This window comes from Trichechus manatus, unplaced genomic scaffold (genome assembly GCF_000243295.1).
Source record: "Trichechus manatus latirostris isolate Lorelei unplaced genomic scaffold, TriManLat1.0 scaffold00034, whole genome shotgun sequence".
Taxonomy (NCBI): domain Eukaryota; kingdom Metazoa; phylum Chordata; class Mammalia; order Sirenia; family Trichechidae; genus Trichechus; species Trichechus manatus.
Window position 1 is genome coordinate 9,839,052 of NW_004443970.1, and position 23,890 is coordinate 9,862,941.

At 42.9% G+C, this 23,890-nt stretch overlaps 1 protein-coding gene across 1 annotated transcript in view; it reads left to right on the plus strand.

Moving 5' to 3' along the window:
• CCDC149 (coiled-coil domain containing 149) overlaps positions 1 to 23,890 on the plus strand; it is a 127,586-nt gene that overhangs the window by 92,955 nt on the left and 10,741 nt on the right. The window contains exons 9-11 of the mRNA XM_012555198.2: positions 1,628 to 1,772; positions 11,945 to 12,021; positions 20,940 to 21,056. Of these exons, the coding sequence (XP_012410652.2) occupies positions 1,628 to 1,772; positions 11,945 to 12,021; positions 20,940 to 21,056 (339 nt within the window). The remainder of the gene's footprint in view (positions 1 to 1,627; positions 1,773 to 11,944; positions 12,022 to 20,939; positions 21,057 to 23,890) is intronic.

The window sequence follows — 23,890 nt, forward strand, 5'->3', positions numbered from 1 at the left end:
CTGCTCACTGAAAAGTTGGTGGTTTGAACACACCCAGTGACTCCACAGGAGAAAGATTTAGCGATCTGTTCCTGTAAAGATTACAACTGAGAAAATTCTATGGGACAGTTCTACTCTGTCACATGGTGCCGTTAGGAGTGGAAATTGACTTGACATCACCTAACAACAACAACAAACTAAGAAATAATACAAAAAAATGATTAGCACTTGGACTCCTACTAGACAGACCAAAAAAATACAGTATAAACCTCTCAGTATATAACTTTGAACATCATTTCCTATATGCCTATATGTAGATATACAAATAGGACCCCTGCATGGCACAAGTGGTTTGTGATCATCTGCTAACCTAAAGGTTGGAGGTTGGAACGTACCCAGTGGCTTCACGGAAGAAAGGCCTGGTGATCTGCTTCTGTAAAGATTATAGCCTAGAAAATCCTATGGAGTAGGTCTACTCTGTAACACATGGGGTTGCCATGAATTGGAATCGACTTGATGGTAACGGGTTTGGTTTTTGACTTTAGATATACAGTGAAACATTTTTTTCTTCAAAAAAGGGGAATTCCTTATTTAAACGAATGTTCCTTTAAATATATATAAGTGGGATGGAGACAAATCAGATTTTTTTTTTTAAGTAAACACTTTTGAAACTGGAAAAAAGATAAAAGAATTTTCCATCTATCAGAGCCATCCATAGATGACTGGAGATTTGTAAACAGCTTCTTCCAGGGCAGAGGCGATAGGCCACTTTGCATGGGCCTGAATCCTTCAATTACACTGAGCTGTGTATGTTGCTTGGCTTCAGTTTTGAACTTGGCCATGGATGTGATTTGGCAGTCTGTGGAATCACAAGCATCCAGGAACAGCTAGTCTTTGTGTAAAGTACCCTTTCCCAACATTTAGACATTTGCAGTCTACTACGTAATTTTTTGCTATATCCTTCCTTGTACCACTTATACTGTTATTTACTTAATATTTTTCTTTAAATTGATTTTAAAGTACGCATTTTACTTGGCCTCATCCTAAATAGTAATATCTGTGAGATCACTGGTTTGCTGTGCCTCTTAGAATTGTTTCTAAAATACTTCCAATAAATAACATACTATTAAAATACAAAGCACAGTTTGTATTTTAAATAATCTCCCTCAGTCACCTTGCCACCCACCGGGGGTACCACACCATGGAAAATTCTGATATAAAGCAAAGGGCTCATATCAGAGTCATTGTCGTTAGCATGGTTGTGTGACTCGGTGAATGTTTTTAACCCATCTGTGCCTCGGTTTCCTGTACATAAAATGGGAATAAATAATACTTCCCAGGGTTTGTTTTTTAAAATCTCAAATGAGTTAGTGTGAAAGTGTTTTGAAAAGTATAAAATACTTCACACATGCAAAAGAGTATTATCCTTTAAAAAAAAAAATGTTGATAAAAGCCCATGAGAACATACTCCTTACTGTGTAAGCCCCACACTGAATTTTATTTTGTTCTACTTTTGACACCTGAGGTTGACTCTCAATACAATATAGTAGCATCAAGAAACTGGGAACATAATATTCAGGAGGAGTTGGCATTGGTTTACATTCCAGAAGAATTTAAGACTGAGCTGTAACTTGTATGTCCTACCCAGTTCAGGATTTGTTATCTGAAGACCACGGGTGCAGTCTCCCAGCCACTCCACAGTCCATTTCTGACCTGAAATCTCTGGCTACAGCCCTGTTGGAGACAATCCATGAGAAGAACATGGTCATCCAGCACCAGAGGCAAACCAACAAGTAGGTGGTGGACCCTTGGGTTGGGGGATAGGGAAAGGATATCAGAAATTAATCATAACCAGGTGGAAATACAGACATTAAGGGGAGGAGTTAAAGAAACCAGTTGCCATGGAGTCAACTCTGACTCATGGAGACCCCACGTGTGTCAGAGTAGAACTGTGCTACCCTAGGATTTTGAATGATTTTTCAGAAGTCGATCACCAGGCCTTTCTTCCAAGGCGCTGCTGGGTGGACTCAAACTTCCATCCTTCTGGTTAGTAGCTAAGCGCATTAACCATTTGCACCGCCCAGGGAGTCCAGGAAGGAGTTTAGACCCCTCAAATCTGGAAGGAAATTATTAAACTAGAGCTGTGCCTCTGCATTATGGCAGCATCTTGGGCATCAGCTGGAGTCAATCACAGAAATAATACTGGCCATCATTTATTAAATGCTTACTCTGACCATGTACTAAGTAATGCATATTCCATGGGCGATTTCCATGGTATGACTGCCTGGGTGACGTAATCCACTTTTCCACATCCCCTGAGGGAAGAAGCTTCCTCGGTGCCATTTTAACCTCACAGCATGACTTTGAGGGACTCTGAATTGCAGGAAACACCCAAGCACCAACTTCTTCAGGCAGCTGGGCCTATAAAGGAGGTCTCATGAACTCTTCCTGATCACCAAAAAGGTGGTGAAAAGGAACAATTATTGAAACCCAGTGTCTCATTTGGTTTTTATCAGCATGTTGACTATGTTGTGTAAAATCAAGCAAGTTAAAGCAGCAGTTAGAGATGACAGGAGGCAAACAAAGCGTTCAGAGAATGGTGAGTAAACAGTAAGTCAAGGCAATGCACCTCCCCAACAGATCTGGCTTCATGAGCGTGTGACCTGTGCAGTCACATGGGGGTCCACACTCAGAAGGGCCCTGCATGGTAAGGATTAATATGAATCCAATCCCCAAAATGTGGAGATGATCCCATTCCTGCTTCTCTATCCACATTGCCAGCTGCCATGTGGTACTCTCTCTCTGACCCTAGCCACCCAGAGCTAGATCAGAGCTTACCAGTTGAAAGGACGTCATCCTTCAGACTACCAAATAGGCAAACTGCAGCCACAAGTTTGGGGAGTCCACATGACACCCCAACCTCCTGACCTGCTGGTCACAAATTCAGGGCTGGCTTCTCACCGCTTGAGGATGCCAGCTGCAAGCTCAAGAGTCCACACAACACCCTTACTTTTCTGACCTGCTGGCTCCTAGTGTCTGTTTGGGTCCCTTTTATTGGCCAGTCCTGCATGAGAGGCTAATTCATGCCTCCTAAGGCTAGTTGACCTTGGCCTTCCAGTTGAGTCTTTTCACCAGCGTAAATTCTCAGGTGTGGCCTGGATGTCCCAAACCAAGGCACCTTGATTACTCCAAAGGTTATATCCTTGGACCCGAGCACAAAGACCATCTTACCTGGGATAAAACTAGGTCCTTTACCCCACAGGCCCACACTTGGTATAGTGCTCTGTTGTCACCATCTTGAAATTCCTAATAATTTTTAAACAAGGAGCCCCACATTTTCATTTTTTGTTGGGGCCTGCAAATTAAGTAGCCAGTCCTGCTTATAATACGTGCACCTTGAACCAAAATGAAAGTGTGGATGGGCTGGGAAGGGGCTGAAAAGCTAGGCTTAAAGCGAGGAGGGGAGGGACCAGGGAACCAGGGGCCTAGAGAAGGCAGAGGTACGAGGAGAGAGCCAACTGGAAAATGATTGAAAGTATTGTAAAAACGAAATAGAAAAAGGAGAAGATGGGAGTGAAGGGAAGATCGCACAAAAGATTAAGATACATATAAAAGAAAGCAGAGAGCGGTGAAGGAAGACGGGGCAATCTCAAAGGGATGACGGGTAATTTATTGACAGAGGAAGTTTTAAAAGTTCTTTAAAAATGAAACCTTAACCAAGGAGTGAAACAACTAGATGCTGAAATGCAGATATTTCTCAGAGGAAGAAGTAGAAATTGGAATCTCCTCAGAACAGCCATGTGGTGTGGAGATGCTGTCTTGGGTTGTTTTGTTGTTGTCAGTTGCTGTGGAGTCGATTCCGACACATGGCAACCCCTTGTGTGCAGAGTAGAACTGCTCCATAGGGTTTTCAAGGCTGTGACCTTTCAGAAGTAGATCACCAGGCCTGTTTTCCAGGGCATCTCTCGGTGGGTTTAAACTGCCAAGCTTTTGGCTAGTAGCCAAGCACTTATCTGTTTGCACCACTCAGGAACTTGGTTGTTTTAGTCAGGCCGAATCTCCAGCGGCCCACAGGGTTCCCGATGAGCCTTCTTTGCCCTCACTGATGCTCTACAAAGCCCCTCATCAGGGCTGTTTCAAACCTTCTCAGGTCTTCTCAAGCCCTAAGCCATTCCCAGCAGGTGACCTCAGTTCCTCCTTTTCCGAGAAAACAGAGGTTACTCATCCTGAGCCCCTCGACTTGCTGTTCCTCTGAAACCAGTGTCTTCGCCACCCTCTAGTTCCCTCCTGTCTCTGACCTCTCGATCCACATTGTCTTTCCTCCTCTGATGGCTTCTCCCCTGCAGCCTCCTCTTTCACTCACTGCTTCTGCCTCTCCCTCTCTGGCTCTGCCTCTGCTACAAACCCCTCAGATCTCTCTGAACCTCTTTTAAAAGCCTTTCCTCAACCCTACTACTTTCCCATAAATCCACTCACGTAGAGTCTTTGTGAACAAGGAGTCCATCTTGACTTCTTCCACAGCCATCCCCTCAAAGGGTGTTCAAGGGGCCACATGTGCCTGAATTACTTGGGGGTGCTTGTTTAGAAATGCCAATTTGAGAGGATTAGCACGAAGGAAGGTCAGGATTCTGCATTGTAACAAGCCCAGTGGTCAGGGGTTCACGCTCAGGAAGGGATGATAATCTCGGCTTTAACATTTCCTAAGACCTGTTTTTGTGTTTTCCACTTCAATCCTTTGAAGGTCACTAAAAATACCAAACCTATTGCCATGGAGTCGTTTCCAACTCCTAGTGACCCTATAGAACAGAGTAGAACTGCCCTATAGGGTTTCCAAGGAGCAACCGGTGGATTTGAACTGCTGACCTTTTGGTTAGCAGCCTAGCTCTTAACCACCGTGCCACCAGGGCTCCTTGAAGGTCACTAGTGACTCCCAAACCCTGCTTCTTCAAGTTACTTTCTTCTCTCTACAGTATTTGACTCTATTTGGCCACATTTCCATCTTAAAACTCATCTTCTTTGAATTCCTCCAATTTCTCCACGATCTCATCCTCTTTTTCCTCCTCCTCCTCTCTCCCCAATCTGCCACCCCCCAGCTTCCTCCTCTGCTGTCTTCCCACCTTGGGAACCTCCTTCCCTGTCCTTGCCTTTCATTCTCCACAGACTCTTCTCAGACCTCTTCTTTCCTCCACCCCTTCAAGAGGAAGACATTCATTCTCCCACTGCTAGGTTTACAGTTTCCTCTGATAACCTTTCAGCTCCTCAAATTCAGCCAGAGGCCAGAGCCTGGACCATCAGTTCCTTAATACGTTTTCAGATACCTTAAAATGTTTGTGCCCTTTGACCCAAATGGTCTGCTTCTACGAACTTATCCTAAAGAAAAACGGTCAAATGATTTATATATGAGATCATATAGAAGGTTGTTCATTGTGGATCCGTTTATAAAAGTGAGAAAAAAAATGGAAACAACCCAAATGTCTTTATAATTGCTTAGAATTATAGTAAATCTGTAGGATGGAATATTATGCAGCCACTAAAAGCATGATTTTGAAGAATATTTAATGGGCTCTTCCAGTCATCCTGTCACCCAGATTCAGCAAACCTTCACATCACTCACATTTACGCTGTTCCAGGCTAGAATGTTTGTCCACCTCGGTCACGGTTCTCTCCCAGTGCTTAGAATGGTGCTGGGCCCACAGAGTCATCTTCTAACCCATTGTTCCCCTTCCTTTAACACAGTTCTACGGTTTTTATACATTCATTTCTTAGTTCAGCATCTATTTCCTGAGTGCTGGCCCTGGGCCTTCAGCGTTTTTCCTACCTGCCCCTTCTGCTTTCTTCCCACCAGATCATTGCCTCTTCCTTGGGAAGAGCCTCCCACCAGCCATCCATCCTCAGACCCCAGCCCCACCTCCCCCGCCAGGTATCCAGGTTCTCTTACACCCACCTGCCAGATCCATTTTGATTACATTTCAGATCTCGTCCCCTGCCTCCACTGGAAAGCTGCTCGTAATCCCTGAAACCTGCCACAGTCAGTGCCCACACGTTGCCAGCCTGAAACCCTGCCTCTAGCGCACTCCAGTCTCTTCTGATGGATTGGCTTCCTAATGTCTTTCTAACCATACCCCACTGCAACCACACCAACCTCCAAGTTCAAAATGCTTGCTCCTCTATTGAGAAAGACATTTTCATTTGGCCAGTTTTATTTCTGTTTTAATGGACTTTTTCATTTTTAATTATTATTTAATAATTTTAAACCGTCTTATGGTTCAAATTTAAAAGGTTAAACAGCAAAAACATCTCTAAACCACCCTTATATCTCAGCTACCCAGTTCCCTTCTGGACGAAACTACCAGTTGCTGTTAAGTCGATCCTGAATCATGGCGACCCAATATATTTCCAAGTAGAGATGAGTTCTACAGGGTTTTCAATGGCTGTCATCTTTCAGAAGTAGATCACTGGGCCTCTCTTTCAAGGTGCCTCTCCACAGAGTCAAACCAAAGAAACTACCATTCTTTATTTCTTATGTATCCTTCCAAAGAATGCGTACATAAGCAAATGTATAATACATTTATCTATACACACATAAATACTATAGATAGCCTATCTCCTACTCCCTCTTTTTTTTTTTACAAATGGTAATATTTACACACAAAAAAAAGTTGTTTTTTTTTCACACTGTTCTGTACTTTGTTTTTTTCCCCCTGTAACATAGACCTGGGAGATGGCTTTATATCAGTACATAAAGTACCTAATGTGCTATTTTTAATACATAGAAGATCTTAAGTTCATACTTTCAACAAGTTTTTTTTGTTGTTTTTTTTTTAATTTGGGGCCATGTAAAGGAACTAATTATACAACAAATGGAGGTGATGGATAAGAATAGAATGTAATTTGATCTGCTTACTGTTATCCCCATGATTTAGCCTTTTGTAACTGAAATAATCAAATAGCTTTTTTGAGTAGGTGGAGCCTTATACACTTATAAAGGTATTCTTTTCTGTAAGCATGTGTGCCCTCTGCTGGTTTTCTGCTGTCCCTCCCCGCCCCCAAAGGTCCAGTGGGAGCCATCCTAAAGGACTTTACATTTTGAGGAGACCTTAAAGTAGTTCATATTTTGCTTGAGGTACTTCTTGCCAAAGAGTTACAGTGGTCTGGCTATGGCTAAAGAAGAGATGAGGTTCACTTGTCTTCTAATCTGGAGAATAACTAGTGGAAAGCTTTGACAGAAGAGGCCAGTTCTTCCCAACAAGCCCATAACCTTGCTGGTGCAGGGGTGGGAAGGAGGTAGCTAACGTATGAGGACATGATAGCCTGTTGCCACCCTTCCTGCTATGCCTAAAACTATCCTGTGCCCTTCGCCTTCTCTGGCCAAAGGTGAAATGAGACTGGAAGTTCAAGATCTTGGCTAGCAGCAAGAAGGTGTGATGTATCAGAGCAGAGATTCAAGAGAAGCCCACCTGGAGACTCAGGACAGACTGGGGCACCTAGAGGTCTGCATAGGGCCACAGCCATCTTCTTGCTCTTTAGTACTGGGCTCTCCCCAAAGACCCTCACTCAGGTATTCCCACTCTATGTACTATCCAGAGTATAAGGACAGAGACGCAGTGGTGGCTAGCTCTTGAGTTCTGTCTGTGTTAAATTTCCTAACCCTATCTTCAATGATGTCACTGGATTAGAAACTACTATTGGAAAGTCTATCCAGAAGCTTGGCAATTTAGGGATTTTCCTAGACTACTAGATGGAAATGATTGTTGTTGTTGTAAGGTACCATCAGGTTGGCTCTGACTCATAGTGACTCTATTTACAACAGAATGGAGCACTACCCAGTCCTGTGCCATCCTAACAATCATTGCTATGCTTGAGCCCATTGTTGCAGCCACTGTGTCAGTCCATCTCATTGGGGGTCTTCCTCTTTTTCACTGATCCTCTACTCTACCAAGCATGATGTCCTTCTCCAGGGACTGATCTCTCCTGATAACATGTCCGAAGTATGTGAGACATAGTCTTGCCATCCTTGCTTCTAAGGAGCATTCTGGTTGTACTTCTTCCAAGACAGATTTGTTGGTTCTTTTGGCAGTCATTATATATTCAATATTCTTCACCAACACCACAATTCAAAGGCATTAATTCTTTTTCAGTCTTCCCTATTCATTGTCCAGCTTGCATATGAGGTGATTGAAAACACTGTGGTTTGGGTCAGGCTCACCTTAGTCTTCAAAGTGACATCTTTGCTTTTCAGCACTTTAAAGAGGTCTTTTGCAGCAGATTTGCACAATGCAATGCATCTTTTGATTTCCTGACTGCTGCTTCCATGGATGTTGATTGTGGATCCAAGTAAAATGAAATCCCTGACAACTTCAGTCTTTTCTCTGTTTATCATGATGTTGCTTATTGGCCCAGTTGTGAGGATTTTTCTTTTCTTTATGTTAAGCTGTAATCCATACTGAAGGCTGTGGTCTTTGATCTTCATCAGTAAGTGCTTCAAGTCCTCTCCCCTTTCAGCAAGCAAGGTTGTGTCATCTCCGTATTGAATGTTGTTAATGAGTCTTCCTCCAATCCTGATGTCCCATTCTTCTTCATATGGTCCAGCTTCTTGGATTATTTGCTCAGCATACAGGTTGAATAAGTATGGTGAAAGGATACAGCTCTGAGGCACAACTTCCCTGATTTTAAACCACCCTGTTCTGTTGTGATGACTGTCTCTTTGTCTATGTACAGGTTCCCCATGAGCACAGTTACATATATTGGAATTCTCATTCTTCTCAATATCCACAATTTGTTATGATCCACACAGCTGGATGCCTTTGCATAGTTGATAAAACATAGCTAAACATCTTTCTGGTATTATCTGCTTTCAGCCGGGATCCATCTGACCTCAGCAGTGATACCCCTTGTTCCATGGCCTCTTCCGAATCCAGCTTTAATTTCTGGCAGTTCCCTGTTGATGTACTGCTGCAACCGTTTTTGAAATATCTTCAGCAAAATTTTACTTGTGTGCGCTGTTAATGATATTGTTTGATAATTTCCACATTCTGTTGGATCACCTTTTTTTGGAATGAGCATGCATTTCAGAGGCAAATTGAGACTTGGGTTCAAATCTGGACTCCCTGCCTTTGAGTTCAGTATGTGGTTTTGGTCAAGTTAACTAACTTCTGTGTCTTCTTTTCCTAATGGGAGTAGGAGAGTGTGGTGTGTGAAAGTGCTGGGGTTTGGGAAAAGACAGAGGTTGGTTTGAGACAAACTGTGTGTCCTTGGGCAAGCTGCTTAGCCTCTCTGTTCCTTAGGCTCCACATGTGTAAAAGGAGGATAATAATACAATCTACATTGGTGGGTTTTTGTCGGGTTAGATGAGATAATGTAAATTCAGTAGGTTTTAACATAGTTACTGACTCATACTAAGAACTTAGGAAAGATTAGCTGCTGTTTGTGTTAACAGTGATATGGTTGTTATTGTCATTGTTGATATTATTATTACCACAAGTACTACAGGTTCCAATTTACTACCTCCAGCCCTGCATCAAGGAGCAGTGGTGGCGCAAGAGTTAAGTGCTCGGCTGCTAACCAATAGGGTCAGTGGTTTGAACTCACCCAGTAGCTCTGTGGGAGAAAGACCTAGCGATCTGTTTTCATAAAGACTCCAACCTAGAAAACCCTGTGGAGCAGTTCTACTCCGTTACCTGGGGTCGCTATGGGTTGGAATCGATTTGAGGCCACCCAACAACAACAATAACCCTGTGTCAGATGCCTGGAAGAGCCAGGCCAAAGATAAAAGCATTCACTGCTGACAAACGTAAGTAGTGTCCCTAATGGCAGATGTGTTGGGGAGACCAGCGGATTTGCCTCAGTCCATTTCTGGGAGAAATGAGTGTGGCATCCAGGTACATCAGGAAAAATACATCCACATGCCTCTTCACCACACCTTCCAGCTGTTGCCTGGCAGCATCCCTCAGTGTACCCAAAAGAATTAAGCCTTATCTTTCGTTTCTCACAGCCAGCCACATGCAGATGATCTGATCCCGTTAAGAAACAGGCATCAACTTGAACACTGTTGTGATTGCATCGCAAACCTATCAGCTGCTGAAAAGGGAAAAAGGAACTTAGATCAGAAGGTCTGACCAAAACATTGAAAGTGAGATTGCGAAGAATGGTGTTTGTTGAAGCGTCAGGGACATGAAAGCAGTATAGACCCAACAAATGGAGTGAAAACTGAAAGTATTGATAAAGACTATGCAGAATTTAAGACTTAAGGAAAAGGCAAAAAGAAAAGCTCTAAGTATCTAGATGAAGAAAACCACATAGAGTAAGTCAAAGAGTTTTCTGTGAACCGAAAGGGAATATCAAGTAAGATGCTGCAAGTCAATTCAGGTAAAATAAGGAAGAATCCAAAGCCATAGGTATGTGCAGATTTATACATATTCATGTCTCCAGCTATCTCTGGAACATAAAGAGAGGTAGGAGAACAATTCTGGTGTTCTGATTCCTCCTGCTGAAAGGAATTGAAACTTTGCTATTAAGGTTATTTCCACAGCATTTTAGCATAGCAGTGCCAAGAAAATGCCCAAAAGAAAATAAAGATTGTTTTTTCATTTTCCAGGTCAATGGAAAGTGATGTAAGTTTTCGGTGATTATCAAATCATTTCCCAATTATATTTAATTTTGTGTAGAGTGAAGGAAGGGAAATGTGTGCCTACATTGCTGTCTATTTTTACACATACACGAAGTTTGGCTTCCAAGTGAACAGTATGGTCTCTTCAGGTACACATTCCAGAACTTATGTGTCACAGTGGGCATTACCCTTCAAAATGTGGTCACCTTGGAAAGCAGTATAATTATTCTAATGATTCTGCAATTACTGAAAACTCTTTTTTTTTTTTAATTCTCTCCATAGATAAGTATAGTTCACAAAAAAAGAGAAGCATTTGTTTAATCGCATGTATTTATTAAACACCTACAGTGTACCAGGCATTGTGCTAGATAGCAAGGATATGGGCAGCAATAAGACATAGGTTGGCTCTAAGAAGCCAGATCTTGCTGTTTTATTAACCCAAAGCAATATTACTAAGCATGTTTTCCCACCTTATTTTGTTTCCAACCTTACGTTGTTTCTAAAAATCAGATCCACCCTCAAAGAATCAAGGTGTGATATTACTAAGGGTGTTTAGAATTAATTGCCATCTAAAACAATGAGCAGTTCCCAAACAGAAATTCCATAAGATGTTTTGGGCATGGACTAATCATTTAGCTTCCCAGGGGAATTACCCTATTGGGAGAGGGGTGCTCACTTGAATGGCAACGTTTTAATATTTTTGAATTATTCACTTTACTTTGTATTTTTATATGTACTTTCAATAGAGTATATATATATATATCATTTACACACACATACACAAATGCTCCATTTTTAGCATGTATCTTAAATCTCAAAACATTTTCTCCCTGTGAGGGTACTAATGAAGGAGCCCTGGTGGCTCAGCACCGCTCAGCTGTTAACCTAAAGGTTGGTGGTTCGAGCCCACTTGGGGCTCTGTGGTAGAAAGACATGGCGGTCTGCTTAGGTAAAGATTGTTGTTGTGTGCTGTCAAGTCGATTCAGACTCATAACGACCCTACAGGACAGAGTAGAACTGCCCCGTGGGACTTCCTAGGCTGAAATATTTTATGGGAGCAGATTGACAGGTCTTTTCTCCTTTGGCGTGGCTGGTGCGTTCAAACCACCGACCTTATGGTTAGCAGCTGAGCACTTATTCATTGCACCACCAGGGCTCCTTTCCATAAAGATTACAGCCAAAAAAAACCTTATGGGGCAGTTCTGTTCAGTCACGTGGGGTCGTTATGAGTCAGAATCGACTCGACAGCACCCAACAACCACAGGGCGCTAGTGAGTTTCCCGGGGAGCCTGCTCACAGCCCTGAGAGCTGACAGGATACTCATTAGTCTGTCTGTTGTCCTTTTCTCCTCCTCCCCAGAATCCTAGGGAATCGGGTGGCTGAACTAGAGAAAAAATTAAGAACTCTGGAAGTTTCTGGTTTGTGGAGTCTTCCGGGTAAGCAGAACTTCATAAAAATTGTTTTCCTCTTTTAAATAAAGGCAGCTCTCACATAATTTGAACAGAAGATTCCTCCTTTTCAATGTCCTTTTATTTGAAGATAATTGTTGCTGAGAAATCTACAAGTGCTTCCAACTTAGAAACCATCATTCGAGAGGAAAGATTGGAAAAATGGAATCAGTATTCAAGTTCTTGTCTGTGCAACTCTGATGTTCTATTAACCTAAATTCTGAAATTTTCATTGTATGCGTCTGTATAATTTTTTTTTTAACTTTTGTAAACGTAATGAATTGTTTCATTTTTTTCCCTTCACGTTATAAAGATTTGCTCAATTTAATCATCAGTCCTAAAAGTGAATATGAAAACTTAACAAAGATTTGTTCATTTTACCCATCAGTACTAAAAAGGAATGTGAGAACCAACAATTTTTCAAACTCAACTCCCTACCCCCCCCAGTACACCTCACAAAATCTGCTAACCTGCTTCTCCTTCTTTCCCCAATCCCATCTTTAAAAATCAGAATTTCCTATGGAGATACTCAGTTGGACATTGTGCAGGGAAAGTCTGATGTTTTGCTTTAATTAAAGCGATATTTATCCCATTTGTCTTGGTAAAATACCCCCTTCATGAAGCCACTGTCAGCTCTTCCCCTTTGTCTGTACACTTTTCAGAAACTTATATTTATCATTTTCCACCACCTCCTCTTTTCCTGGGAGCAACATTGTACATATATTTTTAGTTACTTAACCTTTCTGCACAAACCAGTCTCCTCTACCCTTGAATCAGAGTGGTTGCTTCCCTATAATGTATGATAAATGGAAATTGCCATAGGGAGGTGGACAACCACAACAGCAAGCTTTCCTCATGTAAATCTAAATATCTACCTTAGGCTGCCTGGATATGTGTTTCACAAATTGGAATTTTTAGCAGAGATTCCTTGAGCTTGATGTCAAAAGACCCAACAGAACTGATTACTGATAAGTGCCATCCTGGGGACTTGAATGATTCATTTTATGCAAGAACCTTGTCACGCAGTTAAAACCTTATCTTCACTTGAAGGCCTTTCTTTTATTGCACTGAATTTCCAACGCAGGCCAACTTCTCGTTCATTCGTACAGTCAGATTACCATTTCTGTGTTTTTTACTGGAGTTTTGATTCCCCTCTGGAATGACTTAGTGAAATTTTGCAATGCTTTATTTCTACAATCTATATAAAATCGTAGATGTTGAATAAATGTATGAATGCTGAGAATTTTCTAACTTTGGTGTTGTTTGGTCTAGGTGAGCCGTCAAATGGCTATTATTAATAACGATTGTCTCTTTCCTTCTTTTCTGCTGCCTGAAGGCCTGAGCTACAATGTGTCAGTGGGATTTGGGAGTACGTTCTATTTGAAATATCTATTTTTGTGACTAATTTCAGCAGTTCATTGACATCATCCCTGCATGTAAATAAATAGAAGTGCATTATCTCTGTATCCTTGATTGTTTCTGATGAGAATAGTCAAGTGAAATAGAGAATTCAATTAGAACACCGCAAATATTAAATGGTAAATTAGCTTTGAGGGAAGCAGTTGAATGAACTTTATGCCATGGCCATGTTTGTTCTGATTTCTGGCCTCCACATAGATATAACGTGGGAGGACAGGATAAAGAGAGGTAATTCCCCAGATCTCACACAGTTTATGTAACAGCAGTAGGGTTACATAGTGGTGAAGGATGTTAAGATGAAGCAACGCGTTATGTGATTGTTTTCAAACCAAAATGAAAGTAAGGGAGGACAGGGCCTTTTCCGGTGTCAGTCAGATCAGTCCCTTCTGCCTGCTTATTATTTCATGTGTCTCCGTTTTACCTACTGAACAGGAGAGCAGAAGAAAGATGGTCTTTTCTTCCTCCTCTTCTTTTTTTTCTTCTTCTCTTCCTGCCCTCCCCCCCTCCCCCACCATGTAGGAGTCAAATTAGGTCCCTGGGTGGCTCAAACAGTTTGCATTCATCTGCTTACCTAAAGGTTGGCAGATTGAACCTGCCGAGCAGTGCTGCAGAAGAAAGGCCTGGCAGTCTGCTTCTGTGAAGATTACAATCATTGAAAACCCTATGGAGCACAGTTCTACTCTGTAACACATTGGTTCGCCATGAGTCAGAATCAACTCAACAGCAACTGGTTTTGTTTTTGGGGTGTGTGTGTGTGTATGTGTGTATATATATATATATATACATACATATATATGTGTATATGTATATGTGTATATATATATGTCTATATATATGTCTATATATATATATGTATATATATATAAAAAACAAAAAATCACAAATCTGTTTCTACTGAGTCGATTCCAACTCATGGCGACCCATGTGTGTGTGTGTGTGTGTGTGTGTGCGTGCAGTGTGTGTGGGTGTATTTGTTGTTGTTAGTTGCCATCAAGTCAATTTCAACTCATGGCGACCCCACATGGGCAGAGTAGAACTACTCCATAGGGTTTTCAAGGCTGTGATCTTTTGGAAGCCGATCATCAGGTCTGTCTTCTGAGGCATATATATATATATACATATACACACATATATATATACGCACAGGGAAAGAGATTTATTTTGTGGAAATGGCTTATATTGGCTCATGTGATTGTAAAGGCTGGCAGATCCAAAAATTCGTAGGTCAGGTGACAGGCTAAAAACTCCAGCAGTCTTGTGTATTTACAATCTCAAAACAGAATATGTCCCCAGGAAACCTCAGGTTTTGCTCTTAAGGCCTTCAACGGATTGGCTGAGGTCCACCCAATTTATAGAAGGTAATCTACTTAGCTTAAGTCAACTAATTTAAATGTTAATCACATGTAAATACCTTCATAGCAACACCTAGACTAATATTTGATCCAACAACTAAACACCATAGCCTAGCCAGGTTGACACAAGATTAACCATCACAGTGCCTCCTCTGATAAATTAATGTGTTGGTAACTTTTTGAACATTGACTTTGTGAACTCATTGCCATTCTAGACATGCCCCTCACCCCCTCCAAGAATCTACAGTCCCGTTAGGGAAGCAAGATGAGTACACATGAAGCAGTGAGAAGAAAATGCAGAATGGCATGCAACTGAGTAATAAATCAGTGATAAAAACCTTAGCATGTGAGAAAAATGAGGTGAGGAGTCACCAAATGCTAAACCTGGAAGGACATTTGAGAGCAAGATGCTCAGAGATGATGAATACTTGGTGTATATTGCATAACACCCATGCCCACACCAGTCACAGACATTGCTAATCAATCTCATTTGTCCTTGCTGATGTCAGATACGGCTTCAGAACAGTCCTCCACTTGGGCTTCCTAGGAAGCCATCTCCTGGTCAGAGTTGACATGTGAGAGGAAATATTTTCCCCCTTTCTTGATTAGTCTAATCCCCTTATTTTCTGTAAGGAAACAGAAGCCCAGAAAGATGATTTCTAAGGCCACAGAGGCTGATATTAGAACTCAGGTCTTCAGATTTTCATTTCAGTGTTTTCCACCTGTACTGGGTAACTGCAATTCAGAGAAGAGAGGACTAGGGTGGGTTAGTGCAGCTGGGACTAGTTCAAGGAGCCAGTTGGATTGGAGAAGCACAATTCAGAATCCAGAACAATCTCTTCTGAGGCTCTAAAGAACAATGGTGAAGGGCCTACCTCATTACTATAAGGCAGAATGACTGTTGGATTCTGAACATGCTATGATTTTTCTTTGACTTTGCCCTCCTACCCTCTTCACTCTCTCAGCCAACAGTATATAGCTCTCTTCATGCTGTTTTCTGGAATTGGGGCAAATATGCTGTCTTAGGCTGGGTTCTCTAGAGAAGCAAAACCAGTGAAGCATATATGTATATATGGAACTCTGGTAGCACAGTGGTTAAGTGATATGGCTGCTAACCAAAACGTTGGCAGTTCAAATCCACTAGCTGCTGCTTGGAAACCTGATAGGGCAGTTCTGCTCTGTCCTGTAGGGTCACCATGAGTCAGAATTGACTCGAGGGCAACAAGGTTTGGTTTTGGTTTGTTTGTACATATATATATATAGAGAGAGAGAGTGATTTATCTCAGTGAAATGGCTCATGTGGTTGTAGAGGCTGGCAAGTTCCAAATCCATGGGTCAGGCATCAGGCTGGAGGCTTCTCCTGACTCACGTAGCTCCAGGGGCTGATGAACACAAGATTGGCAGGTCAGATGGAAGACTGCTGGCTCACAGGCTGCGGAGGCTGATGAATCCAAGAGTGGCAGGTAAGACGGCAGGCTGCTGGCTCACAGGCTGTGGAAACTGATGAATCCCAAGATTGGCAGGCAATATAGCAGGCCACTGGCTCAAATCTCAAGAACCGGAGGTCAGACGATAACAAGCCAGATGTCGGATCCAGAGCAAGCAAGCAAACATTCCCAGAACATCCGTATATATATTGGATATAGTCCGTACCCCTGAGGAAACTCCCCTTACAACTGATTCGCTGATCACATAAGAGCACATCATGGAGGATGACTGCGTTATCACATAACTGCCAAAGTACATTGTTACATACCTGCCAAACCACTGAGAATCATGGCCCAGCCACGTTGACACACAGCCTTAACCATCACGTATGCCATCTTGCAGGGAAATAGACAGAAGTTAAACAAGTTTAACAAATGGCACAGCTTGCATGGAGAAATCATCTAGATAGCAAAGCATAACAAGCAGAACAGATACGGGGTTGTAGAGAAGAAGCCAGCCCCTAAGGAAAGCATGGCTTCCCATCCTCCCAGTCCCCTGCCTGTTAGCCTACATTTCTCAGCCCTTTGTGGGCCTCTGTAGGGAGAGTGGTGTTTGGATGGCTCTGAGGGGAGGTTTGCTGGACGTGTTCAAGCTCTAAAAAGAAGCACTGAAGGCCACGAATAATTGGACAAGAGCAGAGCCTGGTTCTTTGATCTTTTCATTTTATTTCTTTCATTTTCATACCCAGACATCAGCCTGAGGAGAAAAATGTGTTTTTAAAGTACTTGGTACTTTAAAGTACTTGTCTCCACAATCAATGCCCATGGAAATAGCAGTCAAGAAATCAAATGATGCATTGCATTGGACAAATCTGCTGCAAAAGACCTCTTTAAAGTGTTAAAAAGCAAAGATGTCACCTTGAAGACTAAAGTGTGCCTGACTCAAGCCATGGTGTTTTCAATCACCTTATATGCATGTGAAAGCTGGGCAATGAATAAGGAAGACCTAAGAAGAGCTGATGTCTTTGAATTTGGTGTTGGCAAAGAATATTGAATATACCATAGACTGCCAAAAGAACGAACAAGTCTGTCTTGGAAGAAGTACAGCCAGAATGCTCCTTAGAAGCAAGGATGGCGTCTCACATACTTTGGACATATTATCAGGAAAGGCCAGTTCTTGGAGAAGGACATCATGCTTGGTAAAGTAGAAGGTCAGCAAAAAAGAGGAAAACTGTCAACTAGATGAATTGACACAATGGCTGCAACAATGGGCTCAAGCATAACAAAGATTTTGAGGATGGCATAGGACTGGGCAGTGTTTCATTCTGTTGTGCATAGGTCGCTATGAGTCGCAATCAACTCAACGGCACCTAACAACAACAAAGTACTAGGTATATTTTAGAGAAAGGGGTGAGGGGCTTTGTGTGGCAAGGGATCGAGAACTTCCAGAAACACAAATGCTAGTTGAATGTAAGGGCTTCGTTTGGCCTTCTTCATTTGTTGTAGTTCGACTCTAGTTTGTACATCACTCTCGTCCCTGCTCCCAGTCCTCCAGTCCACCCAAGAGCCAAGATGGTACCATGAGACAGCAGATCATCAGATCAGAGCTTGGTTTGGTCAACATAAATAGAATATGGACTCAGATACAATTAATAGAACCAAGACCCTTCTAAGGGAGTTCTTTGAATCCTTCAAACATTTTGCAAGCATGATCAAATCTTGACATTTTACCTTAAGATGGGAGTTTAGGGAAGTATTCTTCTTTTCTCCATCTTATATGGAGATTGGGAGAGTGGTGGCTTCTATTTCCCTCTACATGCTTGTTACTCAGATTTTCTGGAGAAGTTTAAAGTTGCTGTTACCAGTGTTTCTGAGGAGCCATTGTGGAACAATTAATTGCCGAGTGGCTGGATAGGGCCAAAGAGACTTTCTGCTCTGAAGACTTCCTCATGATAGGTAGGGCTGGAAGGCTGAGGATCTTCCTCAAGCTGCCTTGTGTCACTCGACTGCAGCCAGCTCTCAACTCTGGCCATAAGTCTGATTTTTTGGCCACCAAGACAGGGGATTTGGAAGACTGGTTGGAACATAGAGGGGCAGAGTGTGTCTCTGACTGAGTTCCCTAAGGGCTAGAGAGCTGCCTGTACACCTGCTAGAGAAAGATGGGCCAAAAAATTCAGTCCTGTCCCTGTATTGAGGACAGGAACTGTTACTATGATGGAGAGACATTTGCCATCGTATCGTGGTTACCAAAGCCTGCATTGCTGTTAACTCATCAGGGTGTTTCTAGATTGTGCCTTTGCATCACGAAGGGAGAGTGAATGTATTAACTTCATTCTCAAAGCCTCTGAACAATATCTCAAGCTGCAGGTCCAGGATTCCTTTCGGGAAACCTCCCCAGACTGTGGCCTTGAAGATCTCTGGCATTTTTCAACATAAGACATAGCAATATCTGTGCTGGTGTAGAACTTCAGGGTCAACTCTCTATCAGGTTTCCATTATTCTAGGATGACCCTCAGATAGCAGAGAAATCAGGGTGCTATGATGCCTGCTAATAAGGATCCCTGGTGGTGCAATGGTTAAGCACTCGGCTGCTAACCAAAATGTTGACAGTTTGAACCCACCCAGTGGCTCCGTGGGAGAAAGACCTGGTGATCTGCTTCCCAAAGATTACAGCATAGGAAACCCAATGGGGCAGTTCTACTCTGTCACATGGGGTCACTATGAGTCGAAAATCGACTCGAAGTTACCTACAACAACAACAGTGCCTGTTAAGAACACACTTCCATCTGCCTGAGTCAGCAGCAAGCATTCTGGTCCACCAAGACGTCAGAATTCCCAAGGTTGCATAAACCGTCTATTAAGGCATTCGTCAGATATTTATTGAGCTCCTACCATGTGCCATGCTCTCTACTACGGTCTTGGTAATCGAAGTTAGTAAGACATGGCCTAATGGGAAGACAGTATTATAAACAAATAGAAGGGACTCAGAGGTACAATGATGGAGTTACGTCTGTGGTTCACCTGGTTCTTTAAGGAAGGAGTAGATATCTCTACACAAGTATCATCCCGTGCTCTGCCAAACCTGAAACATAGAATTTTAGAGCCTCTAATCAGAGCCCCAGAGGGCAGTGGTGGCTCAGTAGTAGAATTTTTGCCTTCTAGGCAGGAGACCCTGCAGCCCTCGTGGCACAGTAGTTAAGAGCTCGGCTGCTAACCAAAAGGTCATCAGTTCAAATCCACCAGCCGCTCCTTGAAAACCCTGTGGGGCAGTTCTGCTCTGTCCTATAGTGTCACTATGAGTCGGAACCGACTCGACAGCACTTAACAACAACAACAACATGCAGGAGACCCGAGTTAGAGTCCCAGCTAATGCATCTCATGCCCGGCCACTACTCACCTATCAGTGGAGGCTTGTGTGTTGCTATGATGCTGAACAAGTTTCAGTGGAACTTACAGAGTAGGACAGACTAGGAAGAAAGGCCTGGTGATTTACATCCAAAAATCAGCCAGTAAAAACCCTGTGGATCACAACAGTCCAGTTTGCAACCGATCCTGAGGATGGTGCAGGACTGGGCAGTGTTGTGTCCCCTGTTCATGGGGTCGCCATGAGTTGGGGTCAACTGGCTGGCAGCTAACAACAACAACAATCAGAGCCCCAGAGACATTTAGTAATTTGGCTTCATGCAGCTTTAGAGAGGGCCTTGCTCAAAGTCAGACAGTAAGACTGGCACATGGCTGGGTCTGTGGTCCCCTGAGGTTTTCATTTTTGGCACGGTGGTTCTCACCTAGAGAATCCCTTAAAGCCTAGGGACCAAAGTTTGGGATCAAATTGTGCCTCTTGGGCTCTTTTGAGTAGTTGAGGCAGCTTTACTTCATGTCCATGTGTTTTGTGTCTGTGTGTCTGTGCTTATTATATGCATGCTTCCAAGCCACACTTCCCTCCTCCTCATCTCCATAACTTGCCATAGCCTCTAAAATAGGAGTTTCAGTGGTTTTCCTTTCCTTCTTCTATTTGCCCCCCAAGCTTTCTGCTGTCTACTTAGGGAGTTCATACTAACAGTATGGGACTATGTTCTAAGCGAAAGTTTCACTGTGATAACTTGGGACACCTGAAACTGCCTGCCTTATGACAGAGTTGTTATTAGGTCTACATGATCAAGTTAAATTCAGTAGTGTCTGTAGCAGTGCTATTTACACTATAAAGTAATGGTTTCAGTTGGTGACATTTATTGAGCATCCATTTCATCCTTACAACCACCTCTTAAGGTGGGTGTTGTTATTCTTCCTCATTTTAAAGATAAGGAATCTGAGTCCCAGAGAGGTTAAGTGACTTGCCGAGGGTCACCCAGCTAGCAAGTGATGGAGTCCAGAACACAAACACCTCAGTGTGGTTCCAAAACCCACATTTTCCTAAACAGTCTGCTGTTGTCATTGTTATTGGCTCACCCACATAGAAATCACTCCATTTCTGCCAACAGGCGGCCCTTTAATGATAGCATTTGTGGGTAGCCATGTCCCGATTGGACTCTCACTGCCCTGTTCTCATGCTACACAATGGGCCCGTTGGCCATTTCCCTTCCACAGCTTTACTTGCAAATGAAGAAGCACATTGTTGATCCAAACAGCCGAAGTTAATTGCGTGGGAGTAAATGTAGCCACAGCTCCATGGATAACATATTATGTCCATTTCCCCTCTTTTCCACGACAGGAAGCAAGGACACCATACTGTTCAGTGACCCCACTCTTCCCACCATCCAGAGGTCAAGATCCCCACTGCTGAAATTCACTGAGCAGCCCACCGAGAGCACAGCAAATCCCAAGAGTGGTAAGCACACCTCCGTTTCTCCTTCTTTGTCTAACATGTGCCTGGCACATAAGAGGGGCTTGGTGGGCACCAGTCCGTTTCCCTTCCTACAGTTTCTGTGGTGTCCTTGGGTCATCTCACACTTCCTCTTCTTGCCTACATGGGTATTGCTTGTTTGAGGTTCCAGCAAAAGACTGTAGGTCCCTGTACCCTTGGCATGGGTCAGAGAGGCTAAGAGTGAAGGCTCATAAGTAGAACAACTTGGGTTCTGATTCCAGTCCCAAGTCTTATTGACTGAAAACTTGGGCTGTAAAATGATGAAATGATGGTGCCAATTTCAGTGAAAGTTTGGCACATTGCCAGGCACGTGGTAAGTGTTCTGTGGCTCAGAGCTTCTCCACTACCATGGACACAGTCTCTGGAGGTGGGATGTTTTGAAGGGGATCAAAAACCCATTTAAGGTGCCAGATGAGCCAACAGATGTGACAGCCAGATTCCTTCTCATGTGGCAGTCTTCTGTCCCAAATAAAACCACTCTTCACATCTTTCTAAGTTTTGCTCGTCTTCTTCCTCCACCCTCAGTGTGGTAGCCAACTTCCAAGATGGCCCCCCGTGATCCTCATCAACTGGTATTCATGCCTGTGTGTAGTCCTTTCCCATGTTGTATCAGGGTTAGTCTGTATGACTAATAGATATAACATAAATGCTAGTATGTGCCTTTCAAGGCTAGATCATAAAAGACCTTGCTCTTTCTCTCTCTTGGACTGTTCAGTCTGGAGGAAGCCAGCTGCCATATCGTGAGGATACTCAAGTAGCCCTATGTGCTGTTTATGTGGTGTGGACCTGAGGCCTCCAGCCGTCAGCCATATGAGTGAATTATCTTGTAAACATATTCTCCATCCCCATTGAAGCCTTCAGATGACTACAGGCCTGGTTGACATTTTGATGGCCACCTCATAAGAGACCCTGAGTCAAAACCACCCAACTAAACCACTCCTAGATTACTGAATCATAAATTGCTAAGTTTTGAGGTAATTTATTATGCTGCAATATATAACTAATACACCCAGTGTCTGAATGTCAAGGTTGTTTCCTTGAACTTGCAAATTTCTTCTCCATTTTCTTTTGCTAAGCATCATGCCTTCTACCATCTCTATCCAAATACTCTCAAGACAGTTTTTCCCACCAGGTTCCTGAAGCCTACTGGACCTGAATATTCTGTGGAGATCTCAGCTATCATGTCAGCAGCCATTCCTGCTTTCTCCCTTTTTTGTCACCGTCTCAGCTACCCGGGCTTGAAACCTTGAAGTCCTCGACCTCTCTAAACTTTCCTTCCCCTTCCACGTCTGGTGTGTAGCTAAGCTCTTTCTTTAGAGCTTTCTCTCACCTCCATTGCCACCATCACTGGCTTGTCTCAGGCCCTCTTTATCTTGTTGGCAGGACTCCTCTCTGGTTTTCCTGCCTCCCAGGTTCTTCTCACTTCATTCTATCTTTATCTTTCTGCTGTAGGATGCAGCTTCTATAGCACTGTTTTCTGTCCTGCCCAAAATCATGTTTCTGTCCTGCTCAGAAATCCCCAGTGGTTTCCAGTTGTCTTCCACTCAACGTCTGAACTATGCAGGCTGGCCTAGCCTTATGATTATCTGCTTTTATCAAACTAGACTAACCAGCTGCATCAGTTAGCTATTGTTGCTTAACAAACCACCCCAAAACTGGTAACTTAAAGCAACAGGTATGTGTTAGTTATCGCAAGTCTTTGGTCAGATGGGTGGTTCTGCTAATCTGAGCTGGCCTCAGAAAGGCTTACTGATGCATCTGTACAGCTGGAAAGTGATAGAGCCAGATTCAAAGCTAGGTCATTAGGCAGCAGAGCCCAAGATCTTCTCCACGGTGATAAGCCTATTGCCATATGAGGGTGGATTTCTCCCAGGTGGACTGAAAGGATCAGTCCTTTGGAAACAGGTAAATATAGCCCCACTCTTAGGCATCTTTGAAAAGAACTACATCTTAAGGCCCATTCAAGTTACCTATTATAGTTCTTGGAATGATAAGAATAGAAGCCATAATATATCTGGGATTATAACAGAAAGATTCCCAAGCACATGTAGAAGGAATTCCTAGAGAGAGTTGCTGACTCTGGTGGGTTCCACACTGGCCAAAAAGCTAGGTTAGGTCTTGCGAGCCAGAAAGCATCTGACTGTTTGCAAGGCTGGCCTGTAATGCGCCATGGCTCACTGTGCAGTTTGGAACATGTCTTGACTAGTGGTCATCCCATGCTAACAGCCAGAGTCCATATGGACATCTGAAATCCCTGTACACCAACCCTCACTGAGCTTAGGGTTGAGCCTGGACTTGCTGAACTGAAATGGAGCATGAGCCTGGCTTGATTTTCACAAGGGTGGCATAAGTAATGGCCTGATTCAAAATGATAGCTTCCAGAGTTCCATCATTAGCTCTCATTGTTCCAACCCTGCTCTTTGCCAGCGCTGGGTAGTAACAAGGAAGCGTTTATGTAGCGGATGTCAGTGTCTGGGATGGCCTCATCACCATTGCATTTCTGATTAATTCCAACTGAAAGCAGCTCACACTCAGTAGGACAAAGCCCATCAGAAACCAGTTAACAAAGGAAGACGAATGTCTTTGGGCCAATGGTGTGGGGAGGGAGGAGACACATTTTTGAGGAACTAGTAATCTTTTCCACAAAGAGCTACTGTTTCTTCATCTTTTAGAGAAAATATTTTTTTCCTTCCACACTGTTTATGTCATAATGCATTTGTATCAATCGATTGCTTCTTCATTATTGATATTAGTATGTATATTATAATAATAATAAGTATTAATGATAATTATTCTTT